The following is a 24,947-nucleotide window of genomic DNA, read 5'->3' as shown; positions in this document are numbered from 1 at the left end:
TAAGATTTGTGTTTTTTGGCGAAATTTTCGCAAAAAACGGCCGAAATCCCATTTTTGCATATTTAGGCCCTTATTCTAATTCGGACGGTACGGCCCGCGTGCGGCCGTACCGCCGATGTTTTTACTCTGCACATGCGCAGAGGTCAATCTGCGCATGTGCAGCCCCCTTCGCCGCAGACGTATTTCGTCCGCCGCAAAGGGGGCGTATAGGGGCGTGAGAGGCTTCATGCCCTCATTTCCCTATGTGTACGCCCCGCGTTTCATGGGCGTTCCCATGCAAACGCGGGGCGTATGCATGGTAATGAGGGCATGACGCAACTCATGGGGGCGGAAAGCTGACGTCGCCGGATGTCAGCTTTCAGCCCCCATACAAGCTACCACACGGACGATTGTCCGTGTGGTCTCAGCTTGCGGGAGCTGCCGGGGCGTGCGGACCTGCCTTCGATGGTCGACGACCATCGAATGCAGGGGGCAGCTCCCACCATGGTGGAGGCGTACGCCTCCACCATTTTTATGCGGATCGCCAGCCGTCCGTGTACGGACGGCCGTGGCGATCCGTAGGGTGGGCGGGGATTGGTTTGTGCGGCCGGAGCCCCGTGTGCGGCTCTGGCTGCACCAACCAGAATAAGGGCCTTAATGAGATGCGAAAAAAAGCAAAAATCGCAGATTTTGCCGCGAAATCGCACTTTTACAAAGTGGGATTTTAACTCGCGCCGGAACTCGCATCCAGATGTTTTCCCATTGAAAAGTATACAATGCGCATATTTAATGAGATGCGAATTTTGGAAATGTGTCTTAAATTGGCCAAAAAATCAGACCAGGTTCTGATATGCGAGTTGGCCAGAACCCTGCACAGATCATTGAGATCTGTGAATGGTTCTGTGGTAAAAAAATTTTTTTTTTTTTTTTTTTTTCGTGAAATTAAATTGCGTGGGGTCCCCCCTCCTGAGCATAACCAGCCCCGGGCTCATTGAGCCGGACCTGGTTCCAAAAATACGGGGGACAAAAAGCGTGGGGGTCCCCTGTATTTCTGAAACCAGCCCCGGACTCTTGGACCGGTCCTGGTTCCAAAAATACGGGGGACAAAAAATCTGGGGGTCCCCCGTATTTTGAAACCAGCACCGGGCTCCAACAGCCCGCAGTGTCATGCCACAGCCGGGGGACACTTTTTACATAAAGTCCCCCGGCCGTACCATGAGCACCGTGGCTGGTCAGCCTTGGACGGGGTACCTGGAGGAGTGGGGACCCCCCAATAAAGGGCCCCCCCCAAGGATTCACCCGTCCAGGGCTGAAGCCCGGGGCTGTCACCGGCGTCCCTGGCCAGTGGACGCCGGCCTGATGGTGTAAAATCTTTCAATCCTAACATTGCTTTATACAGGAGAACTACAAGTCCCAGCAGACCTCCCCCGCAGGCTGGGACTTGGAGAACCACAAGTCCCAGCATGCGGGGCATTAATGGGCGAGCTGGGACTTGTAGTCCACCTGTAAAAAGAATGTTAAAAGAAAACACACACACAGAAAAGTAAAACTTTATTACATACACATCCACACACCTCACTTTTACACAAATATACTTACCGATCCAGGATCCAGCGCTGGTCTCCCATCTGCTGCAGAACCGGCTACCCCCGCACTTAAAGTGGGAACAACCGGCTTTCTCCGATGTAGCGCGACACAGGCTGAGAGCGTGATTGGGCGATGCGTCTCTATGGAGACGCATACCTCAGCCCTGATTGGCTGAGCTATGCGTCTCCATTGAGACGCATAAGCCGAAGACGCTCTCAGCCTCTGTTGCACTGGGACAGCGCGACAGAAGCTGTTAGCTCCATCGGAGAAAGCCGGTTCAGCCCGCTGATAGTGCGGGCTGACCGGCTCTGCTGCAAAGAGACCAGCGCTTGATCCTGGATCGGTAAGTGTATTTGTGTAAAAGTGAGGTGTGTGGATGTGTATGTAATAAAGTTTTACTTTTCTGTGTGTGTGTTTTCTTTTAACATTCTTTTTACAGGTGGACTACAAGTCCCAATGGGCCCATTAATGCCCCCGCATGCTGGGACTTGTGGTTCTCCAAGTCCCAGCCTGCGGGGGAGGTCTGCTGGGACTTGTAGTTCTCCTGTATAAAGCAATGTTAGGATTGAAAGATTTTACACCATCAGGCCAGCGTCCACTGGCCAGGGATGCCGGTGACAGCCCCGGGCTTCAGACCTGGACGGGTGAAGCCTTGGGGGGGGGGACCCCTTTATTGGGGGGGTCCCCACTACTCCAGGTACCCCGTCCAAGGCTGACCAGCCACGGTGCTCATGGTACGGCCGGGGGACCTTATGTAAAAAGTGTCCCCCGGCTGTGGCATGACACTGCGGGCTGTTGGAGCCCGGTGCTGGTTTCAAAATACGGGGGACCCCCAGATTTTTTGTCCCCCGTATTTTTGGAACCAGGACCGGTCCAAGAGTCCGGGGCTGGTTTCAGAAATACGGGGGACCCCTACGCTTTTTGTCCCCCGTATTTTTGGAACCAGGTCCGGCTCAATGAGCCCGGGGCTGGTTATGCTCAGGAGGGGGGACCCCACGCAATTTTTTTTTTTTTTAATACAAACCCAAAATTGCACATACTGTAAGCTCAAATTCGCACATTTTCATTGCTAAAAATCGCACATTTTCATGCCGAAAATTCGCCCATTATCGCACTCAATCGCACTTTTCTTGCCGGAACACGCACCTCATTAAATATGCGAATCCAAGGCAAAAATGCGATTTTAAAAAAGTGCGATAATGGGTGAATAACTGACGTGCGAAAAACTCTCATCCCATAGAATGTCACCCCATGTTTCATGAATGTCAATATAATTATTCGTAACAAGTGTTTTTATTACATTTCCAAAGTCAATGCAATCATATATTAAGTGTAGTCTTGTAGCTCGGCATATTTGATTATACAGTATACCCATTAAAATTACACCAATGCATAGGATTTTCTCAATTTATTACCATTTACAGGACATTGAGCTCTGAATAACAAGTACAATATTTGAATATTTGAACATGACACACGAGACGTACATGCACTCAACCAGATGATAAGTGCAATTCAATCAAAACTGCTTATACCGTCCCTCTCTAAAGGTCCATATACTGTACACTGGGTGATGTTGAGCTGAAATCCGCTCAAAACACACAAAAACCACCCAGTGTGTACGGCCCGGCTATGATAGGGGGGCACCCCTGCATCATCACCGTGAAAGCCGCTCATCTGCTAGTATTACCAGCAGATGAGCAGCTTTGTGGATGGCTTTGCATAGCGCTGCGCTATGTAAAACTGTCCGCCCCCCGCTGACACCACTGGGTAGGGGGAAAGCCGCTCAGTCTGTATTTCACCCAGGCGTGCACACAGGGGGGTTTCTGAGTATCAAGAAACCCCCTGGCCACTGATGTTCCCTGTCTTTAAAGGTCTGGCGTTCATGGTTCTGCTGCTGAGCAGCAGTGTCAGTCAGTCTGGCTCCCTCCCTGCTGCTGCTGTGATGTGAAGTTGCAGACGCTGGCAGGCAGGGGGAGCAGCTCCTCTCAGGCTGATGTCGTCCGGTTACAGCCTAAGAGGAGAGAGGACTGAGCAGTAAGCACTTCAGCGGCACTGTTTTGAACCAGTTGTCTGCAAAGTGAGTGGGGGAGGGGAGGCCAGTCATTAATGTTAGTATTTTACAAAGGTGCTGGCACATACTTTTGGTTCCACACACGGGGGAGGGGGGGAGGTCAGGCTGGCTGTTTGTGTCTGTTTTGCCTGCATATGGCAGACTGATACCCCTTTCACACCGCTCTTGTTAAATGGTATATTGCTGTTTTTTTCCATATCAACACGTTTAAGGCTGCAGTGGGAAAGCGCCAGAGTTCATTTACCGGTTAAAGATAACCGGTATTTCAAAACGTTTAAAAAGCAGAATCCTACACGTTTCAGAGCCGTTTTTTATGCAGTGAGAATGGCTCTGAAACGGTATTTAGTAAAAACAACAGGTTACAGACCTGTGATAGGCTTTCCCCGGCATTCTGCCTTGAAACGTGTTCTGGGGATTAAACGGGTTTACTGATGTGAATGGTATTTAAACAGTAATTAAAAGGTAATCTACTGCAATGTGAAGGCTCAGACACGTTTTAAATACTGTTTCAAAATACCGTTTTTTAAAACGTTTAGGCAGTGTGAAAGTGGTATGACAGTGTGTGTGTGTGTGTGTGTGTATGTATTTGCTATATACATGCATACTGTGAGTGTGTGTGTATGTATGCATGCATGCAGTGTGCATGTAATCTGTGTATATGCATGTATGCTGTGCTCATGTGTACTTGTATACTATATGTGTGTATCTATCTCATACTTGCCTACTTTTGAAAACGAGTTTCAGGGAGATTATAGTTGGTAATAGAATTTTGCAAAGTGCCCCATTGAGGGAGCGTGTCATGCTCCACCCAAAGGGCATGTCTAGTTCTATATATGGAGAGATTGAGAAAAGATTGTGAACGTGGCACCTAGAAGCGTGGGTGTGTACTGCTATATCTGAGAGGATTCTTTTTAAATTACTTATATACAAATGTAGATGAGCCCGAAAGCAGTTAGTAAGAGCAACTATACTTGGTAAAGTGCTGGGAAATAATGCTGATGATTCAATGTAAATGTATCTGTCTCTCATTCCTTTTTACCTAAAAATGTAACAGTGTAATGTGAGCTAGGTGAAATGAGTGAGATTGCTAGACTAATGAGGGAGAGAGGGAGATTGCTGTTATTTCAGGGAGTCTCCTGCAGAATGCAGGAGGGTAGGCAACTATGCTATCTGCAGTGTGCATGCATAATGTGTGCTTGTATGTATCTACTGTATAGATAAATAATTTATACTGTATGCATGTATAGTGTGTGCATGTATGTATGTGTATATACTGTATATATACACACACATACACATTAGGAAACCCCGCCATGAAAATCCTCCATTTGCCACTGTCCCCGGCTGTCCATACACGCTGGACATTGCCCAGTGTGTATGGACCTTTATGGTGACACATTCTAAACTAATACCACTGACTTTATCAGCCTAATGACATTCACTGCCTAAAAATAATCAGATCAAAATCACAAACACAACTACAGTACAGGAAGACTGCTAAGGGAAAATTTGCTAACAAATACGAATACGGCTCCTTACGACCAGCTTCAGCCATATTCTTGGGGAAATACAACTCATAAATAGGGCAGATTTACAAATCTGCCGAATTTATGGGATTGTATTTCCCGATAGCATGGGTGGGCGTATTTTTGTTCCCTTCTTATACGTATTTGGCCGCCATTCCTTTTCGTATTTGGCGGCTGTATATATATGGGCGCCAAATACAAATACGAATCGGCAGCCTGCACGGATCAGTCAGATTTGTGCAGGCTTCAGTGTAAAAGAATAGATTAAATAAATAATTGTTAAAAAACGGTGCAGGATTCCCACCACGGCCATAACGAGAACTGGTCCTGGTTCTAGAAATTCATTGGATCAACCAAATAGGGGATCCCCGGAATTTGTAAAATTAGCACCAGGCTTAAGGTCCCCATATTTTGAGAACCAGCACTGGGCCCAAACAATCAGCAGGATATTGCCACAGCCAGGTTAAACTATTTATAATAGTTCCCCCAGCCAAAGCATTCACTTTGTGGCTGGAAAGGCCAGGCAGGGACCCTGGGGGGAGTGACTTAACCCTGCCTGGCCTGAAGTCCGGGGCTGTCCCCAGTGCCCCAGGGTGGTAGGCACCGGGATGATTTCAGTGTGTAAATAATAGAATTATTAACTATTGGGTTCACCCTGTGGAACTCTGGGTACCAGCAATCCCCCCCCCCCGCCCCAAACATACTGGTACTTGGAGACCCACAAGTCCCAGCATGCAGAGCATTAAAAGAGAGAGTTCTCTGTCTTCCCCATTTTTGCATCATATCACTCTCTAGGGAGCACCTCTACTCACATGATTGACAGATACTATAGTATCAATTATATATTTTCTAATTGTGGAACATTTCATTGACAAATATTTATACATCCTTTGATAGGAAACAGTGACACTTGTGCATTGACAAAACCCCCTTTCCCCTCTACCAGTTCCATAGAGTAATGCCAGAAAAAGCTGGTGATACTCTCAGCAAAGGGCGTAACTACCATAGTTGCAAGGGGTTCAGCTGCTATGGGGCCCAGAGCTGAAGGGGGCCCATTTCAGTCTAAGTAATATGTTTTACATATATTTTGTCACCATCAGTTGCTAAATAGGGGGCCCTTACAAACCTTTGCTATGGGGCCTATGAATATCTAGTTACGCCCCTGCCCTCAGCATTGAAAAATCAGCAGCCACAAATTTATACATATGAAAATGCAGTAAAAAAAAAAAAAATAGGGGTTTTAACACAGTTTTTGTTTAATACATACCACCTTAAGCATCTTGAAGGGGCCATACACTAACAACCTAGTCATTTATGTTGGAAATTATGTGTGTGTACGGGTTGTTATTGCAAAATGATGTAGGCACACACAACCAGCGACATCTCTGCCACAGTAGGAACAGTCCAGTTATTTAACCAGTTGTGTTTCTTTATTGACATATATTAATTACAGCCATTCTCAGTATTGTATAAACACTGGTTCTCATGGACCAAAGCTACAGCGTAGTGGGGTTCTATACAGCTCACCAGCTTTTATTATGGGTCTCTTTTGAGCTAAGCAGGAGACTTGTGTCTCCACCATGTAATTTCTTACAGAGTAAAGATCTACAAGATGGCTGCAATCACATGGTACAGCTGAATATCAGATTGGAGGACAGGTCTCACTGGGTCCTAGTTTCAAACAGATATTCACAGTTTGGAGACATAGTTTAATTATGCTCTCACAGTGGTGCCAAGAGGGGGGGTGCTTTTTACCCAGGGTTGGGTCTGGGAGAGAAAGGCAGCTTCAACCGAGTGGCCACCCCCCCACCCCCCCAGTTGGCCACATCCCTTCATTTTACCAGGGCCTGTTAGAGCTGTCGGTACCTCTGGCTCTCACCTACAGTATTCTGCCATACGCATCACTACAAACCTGCCCATACTCAGTAGTAGACATTGCGCCTAGTCTTGACCATTCAAAATCTTACAGTAATCTATAAAAATAAAATCAGAATAAGAAACTATTAAAACGATAATAAAAACGATAATAAAAACATATTGCAGCTGCTGCAATGCCATTTGTGGACAACAGGTGGCGAAACAGAACCAATCCATTCTTTCACTGCTTATTTTAGGACAGGATAATGTTCACTGTAAATTTAGTGTGAGTGTTGTTAAACTTTCTGTATATTTATGCATTGCATTCAAATAAAAGGCTTGTGCATCGTACACTATTTTTATGTTACACGTGCAGAAAGGAAATTAACAACAGTTTTTATGTATGACCCTATTTCCACCTCACTAAATCCTACATTTGCCCTATTCCACGTGCCATTGTTACACTGTATATTTCCCAAGACGGATGTCCCAACAAAGGCTCAATACAAATTTCAAGGACATGACACAAACAAATTAACTTTCTATACACTCGTAGCACAGTTTAAAATGCATTTAGAGAACAGTCATTTATAACGTTCCTGAACACTGATTGTTTGTATCATTTTCTACATCGTAACTTAATGCTTCATCTGTAACAACAGAAGCTGTTAAGCCAAATCCTGAAAGCTTTTTGCATGAATTTTAGCTGCTAAATTAGGCAAATTTGACCTGGGAATCCAAATACAGATAGAATATTCCACACCAGGGGCTCATTTGCACAAAGTGTCTCACTGTAAAGACTCTATAAAAATCATATTTTTTTTTGGTTTTAGTTCATCATGGCGAGGCTACAGGGTTTTCATTTATGAACTTATGTCACTACGTAGCTGCTATGTGTCTATGTCATTAAATCCGCTGCAGGGAGTCTACAACAACGAGAGTTAAGAGCTCAGCGATTCTCCTTTTTATGGCTGATTTTACCCTTTTTGGCACGGCAAGTTAGGCTTTCCAAATGCTAATTACTGCTGTAGAACCTCTAGAAAATGGATCTAACCATTGCTAGCGAAGTCCCAGCTCCCGGTGCAATCAAAGAAAATGGATCCTACAGTACTTTAAAGCTGTGAGTTAAAATATCGAACAATTTAGATAGGGTTCAATTATCTGCATTTTGCAATACTTTTGTTTGTTAAAGGTAAATGATATCCTATTAGCAGTATACATTTTTATGTAAATACTGTATTTTCAGTTTACACGATTTTGTATTTTTATGAACATTACATATATTTAATTTATTATTTGTTGGGATTAATAAACGGAACAATGGCAGATAGAAAACTGAATCAACACTCTGGAGGAAATTTACTGACAAATATGAATACAGCTGATGCCGGATATGATTCCGGATATGGCATCGGCTGTATTCTCGGGGAAAATACGACTCATAAATACAGCAGATGGTACTCTTTACCTAGCACGGCGCCCGCGATTACAATCGCGGGCGTCGGGGGTAAAAAATCGCGGGCATCGCGGGTAAATCAAAAACGGGTGCGACGCGATGCCCGCGATGCCCGCGATTTTCCCATAGGGATCAATGTTAAAAGTCAGATTGGTCGCGATTTTAGCGTTAATTGGCTCAATGCCCGCGATTTTTACATAGGAAACAATGTTAAATGGGCCACAGAGCCCTAATAGTCCCCCTGAAGTGTGAAATGGCCCCCACAATTTTTAACGCCACCCCACGATCAACGTGAACCCGAAGCGTGGCGAGCGCAGCGAGCCCGCGAGGGGCGGCGGTACGCGTCCTCCGACCTTTTCATACCCCCACTATCCACGTCGGCGTGGAGTTGAGAATAGAATAGTGTGGCGAGCGCAGCGAGCCACCGAGCCCGAAGCGTGGCGAGCGCACGCGGATACCTTCACAGTTATACGCGTCCCCTCACGGGCTTCACAGGTGTCCGTGGCGACGCGGACACCTGTGAAGCCCGCGAGGGGACGCGTTTACCTGTGAAGGTATCCGCGTCCCCTCGCGGGGCTCGCTGCGCTCGCCACGCTTCGGGCTCGCCACACTATTCTATTCTCAACTCCACGCCGACGTGGATAGTGGGGGTATGAAAAGGTCGGAGGACGCGTACCGCCGCCCCTCGCGGGCTCGCTGCGCTCGCCACGCTTCGGGTTCACGTTGATCGTGGGGTGGCGTTAAAAATTGTGGGGGCCATTTCACACTTCAGGGGGACTATTAGGGCTCTGTCGCCCATTTAACATTGATTCCTATGTAAAAATCGCGACCAATCTGACTTTTAACACTAAAATCGCGACCAATCTGATTTTTAACATTGGTCCCTATGGGAAATCGCGGGCATCGCATCGCACCCGTTTTTTAGTGCATGCGATGGTCGCGATGGGCGCCGTGCTAGGTAAAGAGTACCCAGCAGATTTACTAATCTGCCGTATTCATGGAATTCATATTTTCCGATGGCATAGGCGGACATATTTTTTCTATTAGTATCTATATTTGGCGGCCGTATATACGGCCTCCAAATACAAATTGGCATCCTGCACGGATCAGTCAGACCCGTGCAGGCTTAATTAAATAAATCAATCAATAAAGAGCCAGTCCTGGTTCTAGAAATTCATGACTTAAACCAATTAGGGGTTCCTTGGAATTTCTAAAACCAGCACCAGGCTCAAGGGCCAGTCCTGGTTCCCAAAATACAGGGGACAAAATGATTAAGGGTCCCTTGTATTTTGAGAACCAGCACCTGGCCAAACAACCAGCAGGGTAATGGCACAAATGGGGGAAACTTCATATTAATTCCCTCGGCCAAAAGCATTCACCATGTAGCTGGCCAGGCTGGCAGGGACTCTGGGTGAGTGGGGATCCCCCAATGAAGGGGTCCCGCCTCCAGAATTAACCCGGCCCGAACTAATGTCCGGACTGTCCCCGATTGCCCAGGGCGTTGGGCACCAGGCTGATTTAATTTGTGTAAAATTAGAATCATTAACTATTGGGTTCTGCTCTCGAACTAAGAGTCCAAGCAAGCCTCCCCTGCATACTGGGACTTGGAGAACCACAAGGCATTAATGAGACTACCCCTTACTGGATTAAGATCACGTGCTCAATGGCAGGCTTCAGTGTAAAAAAAAAGTTCAAATAATATAAAAACAATGCTGGGAATTTAAGTTCCACAACACAACCAATAGCCCAATAAAGAGACACACACACACACCAGAAAAATACAACTTTATTGCATCTGGAGCCCATACATAATTATACTCACCTACCTTGACCGGAAGGATCAGTCCCCTTCTCCAGTAGAAAATCCGTTTGGGGTACCTGCAGATCGAAATTTTACACACAAGCTCCTCCAGTATGGATCGCATCCTTGGCAGCCATATGCACTGGGAGAAGAGGAGAATGTTATTGTTTACATTCTCCGCTTCTCCCTCAAAATGCGTGATTGGCCACCTAGCGGCCAATCAGAAGCCGAGTTTCGTGAAAATCGGCTCCTGATCAGTCACAGGGTGAATGCATTGGCCAGTGGAACTAATAGAAATAGTTTCAGTCAGCTGTGGAATTATCCTGTTGTTTGGGCCCACTGCTGGTTCTCAAAATACAGAGGGATCCCTATTTATTTTTGTCCCCCATATTTTGGGAACCAGGAGCGGACCTTGAGCATGGTGTTGGTTTTAGAAATTTCAGGGGAATACCTATTTGGTTAAGCCGTGAATTTCTAGAACCAGGACCAGGGCTGGTTATGGCCGTGGGGCAGGGGATCCCACTCTGTTTTTATATTATTTTTACTTTTTTTTTACACTGAAGCCCGCCATTGAGCACGTGATCTTAATCCAGTAAGGGGTAGTCTCATAAAAGTCTTTAGAGACAAAAAATATGTTTTCATGGGGTATGGGTCATTGGGTCGACCCAATTTAGGTCAACATGCATTGGGCCAACCACTGATGACTAGGATTGACAGGGTTGGAAGGTCAACACAAGCAGTTTTGTCCCCAATGTCGACATAATGTGTGCGGTATAATGTGTAGTGGGTGTTACAGTGTGTAGAATAATGTCGAAACACATGACGGAGTGTGGCATAATGTGTAAATGGCTGTACAGAGTGTGATATAATGGTCATTATGGAGTGTGGCGTAATGTGCAATGGGCATTACGGTTTATGGCATAATGTGTAAGGGGCATAATTTAGGCATTTTTTTTTCCTGTGGTGGATAATGTCTTGGTGTGCATGTTGCAAAACTGTGGTATAAGGTAGTCTTTTCTGTAAGGCCACACACATTTTTTTAAAATGTCTATTGAAGGTTAGGGTGCATTTTTAACTGTCCACATTGGGAGCCAATTGCCTAGAAAGGGATGGGAGGGGGCACCAATAACTTTCTTGGCAGGGTTGAGCAAAATTTATAGTTACGCCACTCTAGGAATACTGGTCCCCTTCCAGACCCACCCCCTACGTCGGGAAGGTGTCCATTTCTCTTGCATCGCCCTGCAGCACCAAATACCAGGTTTCCAGTGGGTGCATCTGAAATGGTGCGAATTATGTAAGTTTGCATCATTTTAACCCCCCCCCCAATCTGCGGACCCGCAAATTGCCATGTTTTCCTGCCAAGGGGGTGGGGCTTGGTGACGTCAGCCTCAACCCACACCCCTGACATGTACTATCTGGTCTCCTCTCCAGGTTTCTCCCAGAGAGGAGAAAAAAGAAGTAGGCAAGTATGATGTATTCAAAAAAAAGTGAAAGTAAAATAGCACATATAAAAATGTAATATTTGCTAATATTTATTACAGCAGGCAGTGCTGCAGTTGCCTGCCCTGTCGACTCCACCCCAGCAATGTCTCCTACAGTGTGTGCAGGGCCTCAGAGAGACATAATGGCTTATCTCTAGAGTGACTTCTGCCAGACACAGGAGCCATTAAGTAGCTCCTTCTGGGCACATAATAAAAGAGGTACTGTATGCAGCAAAGCTTAGGGGGAGGATGGAATTTTGGTAAGGAAGGATGAGAAGGAGGACTGAGGAGGAAGAGGAGAAAGGTGGATGGGCTCTATCATGGCACAGTGGGCCAAAAAGCACCAAGCTTCAAAAAGTGATAAAGCAGAGTGTGATAAACTACCAATCAATCAGCTCCTAACTATCATTATACAGTCTGTGTTTTAAAAAGTTTTGAGATGGTTGGGTGGTACTTTATCACTCTTCACTTTATCCCTCTTTAAAACATAGTGCATCTGACCCAATGTGTGTAAGGGGCTCTACTGTGGTGTAACATGTATATGTAGATCTACAGTAGTATGACATGGGTCTCCACCGTGGCATATTTTGTATAATGGCCACTACAGTGGTATAATATGTAAAAACTGCTATGCTGTGATGTTAAATGTGTAAATAGATCTACTGTGTGGTGGAATGTGTTTATGGGGTACAACTGTGTGGTGTAATTTATTTATTTATTAACCGTTTCTTATATAGCGCATACATATTCCTCAGCGCTTTACAGAGAATATTTGAACATTCACATCAGTCCCTGTCCCAGTGGAGCTTACAATCTATATTCCCTACCACATGTACACGCATTACCTCAGTGCTGTGAGGCAGTAATGCTAACCATTACACCATCTGTACTACCCCAATGTGTAATGTGTATTTGGGGCTCTACTTTGTGGCATAATGTGTATAAGAGGTACCACTTGTGGTGTAATGTGAATACTATAGTGGACCCCATTGTATGGCCATGCTCCTTCCCTAGATAGCCACAACCCTATATTTTTGGCATGCATTTCCCTATTTTGAGTATGGGGTAAGGGTAATCTTACTGCCACTGGGCACTAATATGTCTGTTTATAGTACTGCACAGCCATCCCCTGAATGCATAATAAAAATATTAACTTTAAGAAATAGGCTTATATATATCATAAGTTTTAAAACAGCAACCTCATAAATACTTTTAGTTAAGAAATATTTTGGGGTCCATCTTATTTATCTCTATTACACTATATATACTATATACTATACATCCACTGTAGGTTTCCATTCTCACCATTGATTTGTATAATAAGTGGCTATCACCTCATATGCTTACTGATTCGAGCGCTATTGCTACTTCCCAAACTCTATCACTCTCTGTCCAAACCAAGCTTTCAGCTGCTCATCAACATACTTCCATCATACCATCACAACTATGGGCATCACGCATGTCCGCCTCACTAGGAACCGGAGAGCCACACAAGAGATACACGAATTAGAAACACATACCCCAAAAATACCGCCAGCTGATTTTTTTCAATAATTTCAGATAACTAGAAAAATTGATACATAAAGAAACACGCATTTGGTGGGATAGACATATTTTAGAATGGTACCTCAAAAACAATCTCATACCAAAGGGCCTATAAATTAAAAAAAAAACACCCACCACATAGACGACACAACATTTATGAATAAATGGTAGGAAATCCTACATAAATATTCAACTGATTTGATAAAGTTAGTGTTAGAAAAACATGACACTGATCTAGACATTCTATCAACACAAATAGAGACTGCCAATAAACACATTGAACCCTTCACCAAAGAGGAAGTCTACCAAGCAATAGAGGACATTACCAATTCAAGATTCACCAACAAAGGAAACTCTCTCATCAAATCGAAAATCAATAAGATACACAGAGATCATAAGCACAAACTTAGTCTTATACAAATCCAAGGAATCTCCACACAAACAGAAAACAAATAGGCCAACAAACAGAAAAACACTGATACACATACCACTTGGTAAAACATGACAATAAAGACCTAGAACCAGAAACATACTACTCTATAAAAATAGAGGTATGACACAGAGGCGGAAGTCTCGGAGGCAATGGAGTCATTTGCCGCCGGGCACCACGTTTGAAGGGGACACTCAGCGGCCTGACATCCATTGCCTCCGATAAACGACACCCCCTGCGTGCCAGCCAGAATACTGTATCAGAGCAGCGCAGCTCCACGATCTCAGTGAGAGAAGGAGAAGGCAGGACTTCCTGTCACACACAGCCCCTGTCTCCTCCGTCCAGCTCTTCACCTCCCACACAATCTAATGAGTTCTGATTCATGCTACACTATGGATGGATGCTTCTTTTATAGGTGAGAGGGGGCAGTTGTAGTGTTTGTTAATCTATTTATGTGTATTGTGTGTGTGTGTGTGTGTGTGTGTGTATGTATAGGTCTATGTTTAAATGCATGTGTTGCTTTGTGTGCATATTTGGGCTGTTTGTGCATATGTGGCTGTGTGTTTACAGAGGTGTGTGTATATGAATATGTAGTTGTGTGTAAACATATGTGTGTGTGGCAGTGTGTATACATGTGTGTGTGGTTGTGTGTATACATGTGTGTGTGTGTGTGTGTGGTTGTGTGTATACATATGTGTATGTTGCTGTGTGTATTCATGTGGGTGTATGTGCATTTGCAGTTGTGTGTGGCTGTGTGTATACATGTGTGTATGTTGCTATGTGTGTGTGTGTGGTTGTGTGTATACATATGTGTATTTTGCTGTGTGTATACATGTGTGTGGGGCTGTGTGTATACATGTGTGTATGTTGCTGTGTGTGTGGCTGTTTTATATACGTGTGTGTGTGTGTATACATAGGTGTATGTTTCTGTGTGTATACATGTGGATGTATGTGCATATGTAGCTGTGTGTGTATACATGTGTTTGTGTGTGTATGTGGCAGTGTATAATTGTGGGAGTATGTGCATATGTACTGTAGCTACTGTATGTGTATACATGTGATGTATGTGGCAGTGTGTATACATATGATGTATGTGGCAGTGTGTATACATGTGGCTTCATGTGCGTATGTGGCTGTGTATATATGTGTGTGTATATGTGTGTCTGTGTGTATGTGCCTATGGGGGTGTGTCTGCATATTAGGATGGCTAACCAATAGTCCGGGCCTCTGTTATAAACTTACGCCACTGGTCTGACATATCAACAATACATGACAAATCTACCATGGACATTCTCACCACACTTAACAAAATCAAATGGGAACTCGACTACTGGCTAGCTACAAGCGATGTGACATCCTTATACATGGTCATAAAACACGAACAGGGACTTGAGACCATCAAACATTTTTTTGACGCAAAACAGACATACACACAGATCAGACTAAATTCATCATAGACGCCATAGACTACATCCTGCATCACAATTATGTTTGGTTCAACAACACATTTTAATAACAGACCACCGGGACCGCCATGGGATCTCGAGTAGCACCCAGTTATGCAAATTTAGTCATGGGGAAATGGAAGGAAGACTACATTTGAAGTGCTAACCTGATCCTGTGGCAGCGTTATATTGATGACATAATCTTCATCTGGAAAGGTACACAATCATCACTCACAGAATTCACCACCTACCTCAATAACAATGACAGTAATCTGACTTTTACTACCAACACTAGTCAAGACAAAGTAGAATTCTTAGTATTTACAGACAATGGACAAATACACACAAATGCATACAAAAAGAATGTTGATGTAAACAGTTGTATCTTATACACCAGTGGACACCAAAGACCATGGCTTGAAAATATACCAGAAGGACAATTCAGACGGATCAGACGCAATACCACTAAAATTGACGACTACATGACACAGGGACAAGACCTAAAAAAACGGTACTTGTTTCCTAGCACGGCGCCCACTAAGCAAATAGCTTAGTGGGCTATTCTTTTCATACCCCCACATACCCCAGACCTTTTCATACCCCCACTATCCACGTCGGCGTGGAGTTGACTTTATATAGTGTGGCGAGTGCAGCGAGCCACCGCACCCGAAGTGTGGTTAGCGCAGCGAGCCCCGCGAGGGGACGCGGATTACTTTACATGTATTCCGCGGGTGCTCGCCATGCTACGGGCTCGGGGGCTCGCTGCGCTAACGTGGATAGTGGGGGTATGAAAAGGTTGGAGGACGCGTTCCGCTGACCCTCGCGGGGCTCGCTGTGCTCACCACGCTTCGGGGTGGCATGGATACAGGGGGTGACGCAAAACAATGCCAGAGGTGCTTACAATTGTAAGCACCCATCACATGTAATCACAGGGAGCGGGAACATGAAAATCGCATCGCAAGCTAGTACTATGCGTTATGCTATGCGATTTGACTACGTTTGCGTACGTAGCAAATCTGGGTGCCATGCTAGGAAACAAGTACCAAAAAAAACAACTCCAAGACAAACACTATGACAATACCATTGTGGAGCAAGCATTCCAAAACATCATTAATTTGGACAGATCAAAAATATTACAAACTAAGAAACCCATTGATAGACAGACAGACAGACAGACAGACAGAGACATTACATTGATAACACAGTACAATCAGCCTGCCAACAGATCAAATGCATCATGACAAAACATTGGCACATATTCAAACAGGATAACGACCTAGGAGAGATCCTAAAAGACAAACCTACCGTCATATACAGGAAAGCACCAGACATACGAAAAGAAACTCATACAAAACCATGTCAAACCAATCAACATAACACAAACAACTCTCACTAAGAAAAAAGGTTTTTACCACTGTGGCAAATGCCCAGGGCGCAGAAATATGGTTTCCAACACAACCAGAGGTACACAATCATGGACCTCCACCATCACTGGAGAAACATTCCCCATACGACAAACTATGACATGTGACAACCACGGAGTCATCTACATTTTAAGAGTAAGAGTGCATAGGGAGCACCATACGTCCTTTAAAAATACGCATATATGAACATATTAGGAACATCCGGAGAGGATATGAACAGCATAGTGTATCACTGCATTACAAAGAAACCCACGGATCAGACCCTAGGGGATTATTTTTCATGGCAATAGAAGCACCCGAAAAAAACTGTCGAGGGAGCAATCACACTGACACCCTCAACAGAAGAGAACTATACTGGATCTATAATTTAAAAACCCTGACACCAGGAGGTCTCAATATTGATTTCAATAGCAGAATTATCAGATAATGACCACCACACAGACAATCTGACATAAGGAATACAATCCGACAATTAATTTGTCTTTTAACATAATTTATTCTAATCCACATCCCCCTCACCAATAAACAGTGCATCACTACATTCATCCCAACATCCCAGTAACTATATACATATTCTGTATGACCATATACATAAAGTAGCATGTAATAGAGAGTGTTACCACATCCAGTCTATTATAGTGCAGAGCATATGTACATGAAATTCATCTCCTCTTTTTATTATTAATTTTATTTCTTTTTCATTTTCACTTTCTCTCTCTCTCTCTCTCTTTAGCTTTCCTTTTCTTTTTCATCTTCTTTTTCTTTCGAAATTTTCCACAAACCCAATAAACACATACCCCGATCACATTCATATAGGAACACCTTATCACTTATAAAGCATCATCATCTACAGGCAAAGCGGACAGACACTGATCTTTTACTACATAAACATTAACCGCTGACCATTTTTACTAAATGTGAAATCACATAGCATCCATCACATATAGCATTGATACTTCCATTCATCAATATAACCTTCCCCACCCTCAGAGAGACCCATTTCACTGACAACCAATCCATGAATGGAACCGTCCTCATGAACTCTATAATAAAGCCAATAACATCAGCACCCAATACAACCCTGGAAAAAGGCCTAAACGCATTGGGACACACCTACTCCAGCCCATTCCCACAGCAGCGCATCACGACAACACAGTCTCCTCCCAGCCGGAAGTAGAGCGCACCGACCCCCACACTCATCGCTGACTCTGGCTGGCCGAACTCTCGCGAGAACGGCAACCCGGAAGTTATGCTCACACAGGGTCTATGGCGCCGGGTGCTGCTGTCACACACGGCAGACGCTCGCGGAGGCATAGAATGGACCAGATGCTGTGGCACAGACTACAAGGAAGTTGAGCAGCAGTTAGCGGGACGCCGCTCTCTGTTTACCACACACGTTGTTTATTCTGGACATTGTCGTTTTTTTCTTTTTTTTTTTGGTTTTGCACTTTGTTCAATGTGACCAGAACTATTCATCCCCATACTGCCCCTGCAATCATTTGCACATTTGACTTCCGTTGAGTAGCACAGACGCTCACATTCCATCCCCCATCCCCATCAGAGACTGCTGCGGTCACCTGCTATTGGACATAGGTCCCAGGTTAAGGGACCTATGGTTTAAAGGGTTCCCTAAAATATACCCTTAAGCCCCGCACTAAGGTCAGGCAGAGTGATACCTTGCTGGCCTTATTCCTGTGAGATACCCAGGACTATGCATTTGCATATCACTTTAGATTATTAATAAATTCACTTTTTTAGTCATTATTGTTTCATCTCTTTATTGACATAAAAAAAAAAAAATTCTTTAACCAAGCGCAGGGCACTAATTATAGTCCCAGCTGCCGTTTATAAGGGATACTCAACCTTTAGAATGAACAAACACTTAGAAAGAAAAAGTAAACGGCGCTTAGGGACTATAACACAAGTAAAAAATAATTATATATTTTGATACTTGTGTTATAGTCCATAAGCGCCGTTTACTTTTTCTTTCTAACCCTTTATTGACATTTACCATGACTACATAAGGATGAGTGCTAAGTATACCCCCCAATATTGCTCAACCCACAGGGTATTTGGACATACCCATTACTCAGCAGCTCCTCACATCCACTGAAGATTTCCATTCTCACCATTGATTTTTATAATCAGTGACTATCACCTCATAAGCTTACTGATTCGAGCACTATTGCTACTTCCCAAACTCTATCTCTATTATATGCTGTTTTTGCTTGTCATGTTTAACGATGTTTTTTTTCTAATGCTAGCTGTGTGTACTGTTCATTGTGTTATTGTTTGTGCATTAAAAATAAAGCTTAAGCAAACAAAATAATTCTTCTTTAGTTTACAAATAAGTATCAATGATTTTTACTTGTATAATGTTATAATACATATATTATAATGGCAACCACAGTTGGATGGCAAAGGCTGTAATGAGCAGAGAGGTTTTGGAACAAACATCTGAGCTTTTTTTGCACTGTGGCATCCTTCCCTCATTTTTGTCTCTCTGCCATGGATAGACATGCTGAGAGTCTGTGATTATTTTACCTTTAATGTGAATAATCTGATACAGTCTTAAAAGTTGCTTATCTTTAAAAATGAAATGCAATTAATGCTTTAAATAAATTTAATGCAGATGAAATAAATATCACATCTGTGTAAAATATACAGGTTGAGTATCCCTTACCTGAATATCCATTATCCGAATTATTCTGAAAACCATACATTCCAGAAACTGAAAAAAAATATTTTTTTTTGCTAAAAACTTACTGGGGACATTTGGAACAGCACTACTGGGGACATGATATGTAACTGTGTAACTGGCACTATATATGTGCAAGACAATGATTGCTTGGCATTCAGATTCAGTGCCTGAGATAGTACACAAATTTTGTTTCACGTCTTGAAACCTTGTTTTTTGAACAAATAAAATATATTTGTGTGTATTTCATGTGGTTACTTTGTTTGTACAAAATGCAAGATACTTCAAAATACATCAATAAAATATTCCAAAATACGAAATAATCCATTATCCAAAATTCTCCTGGTCCCCAGCATTTTGGATAAGGGATACTCAACCTGTATTTGAAATATATATATTTTTCATGGATTCTTTGTACACAAGTAAGATTTTTTTTTTTGAGAGGTAAATGCATTGTTACTTTCCTTTCTGATCAGCAAAGCCTTCCACAGTACAACTTAAGGTTATTAATTCATAAATAGCAAGTGGAATCTTTAATCTGTTTATCCATTTACATTTTAAATGTCTCATTTTTTACACATAGGTCTTCGATCAAACCAGCATGATGGCCTTAAGAAAAAAGTCTATTTTACTGACTGCTTATTTGGAGTATTTAATTAAGCATTATTACAGAGAAAACATTGCTGAACCCAAGAAACCTTATGCAAAGATAATCACGCCCTCTCACTTTGAAGACAGAGGCTGTCAGCTCTCTTTGACTTTTTCCCTGCCCATAAAAGCTGTTTACAAAGAACTAGAGAAGAGAGGCGTTGTGGTACGTGATATTGTCCTTTGCCATCAATGCGTTTGCAAATTAACAATGTCAACAACTATTTCATTTAACAAATGCTTTCAATAAAATGGCACTTGCCGGGGTAATCACATTAATATATCAACAGATATTAATGCTTAGGAAGACAGACATGATTGTAGCATGCCTTTATCAATCTTTGTTTTTCTTTTCTAATAGAGCTTCTTATGGAATTGTTTTGTATTTTATTTCTAAAAAATAACAGTTTGAATGGGGCCCCACACGTTCAACGTGACCCGCTTGGCCAGAAGGAGCCTAATGTGTTCTACTTGAAATCCGGTTGGCAGTGGCCGGATCCTGTTCTGAAGGAACTGGCCAAAAACGCTGTGTGTGACTCCACACAGCCTTCTTCTTGTCAAGCAGGTGCTACTGAATTGACCTCACTTGACCTCTTTGTGTGGCCAAAGCCTTAGAAAGCTTATCTTGTAAAATCTATCCTTACATTTGGAGAGTACAGATGTCACTTGATTCATCAGTTTATGGAAAACACCTAAAGATAATGGGCAGTATTCAATGCTCTCACGGCGAGCTATGATGGTGAGCAGTGCCAAAAGCTCTCCATCAGAGTATTCAACTGCCTCCCCTTCACTCGCCGTTTCCACCTCGTTGCATTTACGGCGAACCTCGCTGTTTAAGGGAATCCTCGCCACTGCATTGAATACACCTCAATGTGCAGTAAGCCATAATTATGTTGTTTCCACCAAATTATACCTATGTGTACTGATATAACTTACAGTGAAAGTAATAACCCCCTTACTGTAAAGTAAAAATAATATTAAATGTCTCTTAAAAGATTTTGCAGCCCAGTGGGTTTATATATGGCCACAGTGGTTTTAATATCCATATATTTCCCATCACCCAAAGAACACAATCAGCAGCAGGGTCTGGGAAACTGATTTGAGTTGAGGGAAAGATGGGTGCTAAATACAGTGATATATTTGAGCAAAACCTGTTTCAGTCTGTCTGTGATTTGTGACTGGGATGGAAGTTCACCTTATGCAGGACAAATACCTGAAGCATACTGCTAAAGCAGTGGTTTAAGGGGAAACATTTAAATGTGTTGGAATGGTCTACTCAAAGCCCAGATCTCAATCCAATTGAGAATTTGTGGTAGACCTGAAGATTGCTGTTCACAAGCAAAAACCATCCAACATGAAGTAGCTGGAGCAGTTTTGCCTTGAGGAATGGGCAAAAATCCCAGTGGCAAGATGTGGCAAGATCATGAAGAATTATCTAAAGCAACTTACAGCTGTAATTGCTGTATGTTCCCTGATTGAATTTTCAAACAATCCATTTTAATTCTAGGTTACGAGACAACAAAACATAAAAAATGTCAAGGGGGTGAATACTTTTGCAAGGCACTGTATTTGTTGACATTTCTAAATGCAGTTGCAACCTTTGAAGGTGACATCTTACCTCAACCCCTTTGTGTCTACCATTAAAAACCTTAAAAATACTATATAATACAGCTATTAACATATTAAAATTAAATCTTCTTGGGCAGGCCTCTGATCCTCGCCAGACTCAGACTGTTCCATTGACCCTCTCTGGCCATGCACACCATCCATGGGAAGAAAATATCTGGTGGTATGCCTGTAAAGAGGCTGGGTATGCCTGTAAAGAGACAGGGGACATTGTTTATGTTAATTGAGAACATAAGGGAACAATGACATAACAGGGTGTCGGCACCGGGAAGTACTGCACTGCCCGTATCATCTTGAGGAAGCTCCAAATGGTTGAAAAAACTGCAGGGTGCATGCCCGGAGAGTAGCAGTGATCCTAGTTACATGGTGCCGTTCCAGGCAACTGCTATCCAGTAGCAATGACTGTGTGTCAGCCATGGTGCTGCACCCAGAACTCTGTGCTCTGTGCAAAATCATAGCTTGAGTTATTCTGGTTCACTCGCAAAGGCAAATTCAGATGGAAATAACCATAGGCACTGCAGGTGGGGCAGATGTAACTTGTGCATAGAGAGTTAGATTTTGGTGGGGGTGTACTTCAAACTGATATCTATATTGCAGTGTAAAAGTAAAGCAGCCAGTATTTGCCCTGCACAGAAACAAAATAACATCTAAATTTAACTCTCTCTGCACCTGTTACATCAGCCCCGCCTATCGTGCATATGTTTTTTTCCATCTGAGAGTGAATTTGCCTTTGCGAGTGAACCAGAATAACCCCTATAGTCTCTGATACATATAGCAAATGAATGTCATCTCCAAGCACGGGCAGATGTAAGACCCACCACTAACCCAGACTGCAGTGTGAATGGGGTTTCAGGCAGCAGCTACCTACAGTGGGTCAGACCTTGCCTTTTGGTGGAAAAGAGGCATTATACTGTAGTTACTGTATGTGATTAAAGTTTATCCTGAAACAGAAGTCTTGATAGACTCTAGACATTATATAAAGAAACTACTGTACAATCCATTTATAGTTGTTTTTTTATTGTCTTGCAGTGTGATATGCGGGAGCCCAGTGGTCTACGTATAGCGCCGGTACCTCTCTACAACTCTTTTCATGATGTCTTCAAATTTATTGAAAACTTGGGAGAAGCATTGGCCAGTGCTAGGAAAACTTTGGAAACACTGTAGGCAGAAACTGTACTCTAAAGAGACTTCTTAGCATTGAGCATTGCTCACTTAGTCTATCACTTGTTTAAACCACATTAATCCTTCAAAGGCCTGAAGCGAGTTGAATGTATGCATGCTTGCAAAGGAAATCTTGTGTGTGTTCACAATACACGTTCCCTGGAATCGAGTGTCCGCCAAGTGCAAGAGATGCAGTCATGCACATCTCAATCACAGCTACAGTCAGGGGCTGGCTGGCAACTTTTAGCCTGGGGGGCAAGTCCAGAGCACTGGCCCATAAGTAGGACCCCACCGGCTGCTCCCCTGTATAATATAAAGACCCCCACAGGCTGCTCCCCCTGTATAATAGGACACAACAGGCTGCTCCCCCTGTATAATAGGACACAACGGTCTGCTCCCTGTGTTATAATAAAAACAGGACACTACAGGCTGCTCCATTGCGTAAAAGACAGGACACCACAGGCTTCTCCCCTTGTATAATATAATAATAGTAATGCCATGAGACAAATTATTATTCAAGGGGAGCAGCCTGTGGTGTCATAGCATTACTTTTATATTATACAGGGGGAGCAGCCTGTGGTGTCATGGCATTATTATTATACAGAGGGAGCTGCCTGTGGTGTCATGGCATTACTTTTATATTATACAGGGGGAGCAGCCTGTGGTGTCATGGCATTATTATTATACAGAGGGAGCTGCCTGTGGTGTCATGGCATTACTTTTATATTATACAGGGGGAGCAGCCTGTGCTGCCATGGCATTATTATTATTATTATACAGGGGGAGCAGCCTGTGGTGTCATGGCATTATTATTATACAATAATGCCATGACACCACAGGCTGCTCCCCTTGTATAATATAAAAGTAATGCCACGACACCACAGGCTGCTCCCCCTGTATAATATAATAAAAGTAATGCCATGATACATAAATTATTATACAGGGGGAGCAACCTGTGGTGTCATGGCATTATTATTATTATACAGGGGAGCAGCCTGTGGTGTCATGGCATAATGCCATGACACCACAGGCTGCTCCCCCTGTATAATAATAATAATGCCATGACACCACAGGCTGCTCCACCTGTATAATATAAAAGTAATGCCATGACACCACAGGCTTCTCCCTCTGTATAATAATAATGCTATGACACCATAGGCTGCTCCCCCTGTATAATAATTTGTGTCATGGCATTACTTTTATTATATTATACAGGGGGAGCAGCCTGCGGTGTCGTGGCATTACTTTTATATTATACAGGGGGAGCAGCCTGTGGTGTAATGGCATTATTATACAGGGGGAGTGGCCTGTGGTGTCATGGCATTATGCCATGACACCACAGGCTGCTCCCCCTGTATAATAATAATAACGCCATGACACCACAGGCTGCTCCCCCTGTATAATAATAATAACGCCATGACACCACAGGCTGCTCCCCCTGTATAATATAAAAGTAATGCCACGACACCACAGGCTGCTCCCCCTGTATAATATAATAAAAGTAATGCATGACACATAAATTATTATACAGGGGGAGCAGCCTGTGGTGTCATGGCATTATTATTATTATACAGGGGGAGCAGCCTGTGGTGTCATGGCGTTATTATTATTATTATTATACAGGGGGAGCAGCCTGTGGTGTCATGGCATTATGCCATGACACCACAGGCTGCTCCCCCTGTATAATAATAATAATGCCAGACACCACAGGCTGCTCTCCCTGTATAATATAAAAGTAATGCGTTGACCTCAGTGAGTTTGATTCTCACTTACTGAATTGTTCCTGCTGCAGCCACAGATCAGTCCCCCGACTCATCAGACTCCAGCGTGCGTGCCTGCTTAATCCTTTCTCTGCAGACGCATGGGTGGGAGGCGTCATTGTCATGACGTCCACACCCAGCGTCTGCAAGTGCTGGGTAAACAGAGGAAACAGGCTGCCGGCCGGGGCCCTCCTCCACGTAGCTGTGGATGCCGGCGGCCATGTTTCTGTAGCCGCAGCCCGCAGACATGTTCTAAAAGACTACAGGAACATGGCCGCCGGCAGTGTAACGTAGGTAAGGCGGCCGCGGACGCGGCCGCGGCCCGAAGCACTCGTGTCAGAGCGGCCTGGGGGGCACATGGCACCCTGCCCCCCGGCCCAGCCCGCCCCTGGCTACAGTACATTTAACTGTAGAAACATAACTGGACTGCAAAAGGGCTTGCTCATGTA

The 24,947-nt window shown here is 43.7% G+C and overlaps 1 protein-coding gene across 5 annotated transcripts in view; it reads left to right on the top strand.

The window, feature by feature from the left end:
* KYNU (kynureninase) overlaps positions 1 to 23,479 on the top strand; it is a 116,695-nt gene extending 93,216 nt beyond the window's left edge. For 3 of the 5 annotated variants that reach the window (XM_083153859.1, XM_083153860.1, XM_083153858.1), the window contains exons 13-14: positions 19,887 to 20,117; positions 22,607 to 23,475. In XM_083153859.1, coding sequence (XP_083009985.1) covers positions 19,887 to 20,117; positions 22,607 to 22,741 — 366 coding nt within the window. In that variant the 3' untranslated portion in view covers positions 22,742 to 23,475. Of the gene's footprint in view, positions 1 to 19,886; positions 20,118 to 22,606 lie in introns of all 5 variants that reach the window. The other 2 variants (XM_083153861.1, XM_083153862.1) reach the window with 2 other exon arrangements.
* The last annotated feature ends 1,468 nt before the right edge of the window (positions 23,480 to 24,947 follow it).

Source organism: Crinia signifera, chromosome 7 (genome assembly GCF_055691185.1).
Source record: "Crinia signifera chromosome 7, ASM5569118v1, whole genome shotgun sequence".
NCBI classification, from domain to species: Eukaryota; Metazoa; Chordata; class Amphibia; order Anura; family Myobatrachidae; genus Crinia; species Crinia signifera.
The sequence above is the reverse complement of the archived record's forward strand: the minus strand, read 5'-3'. Positions and strand labels throughout refer to the sequence as shown.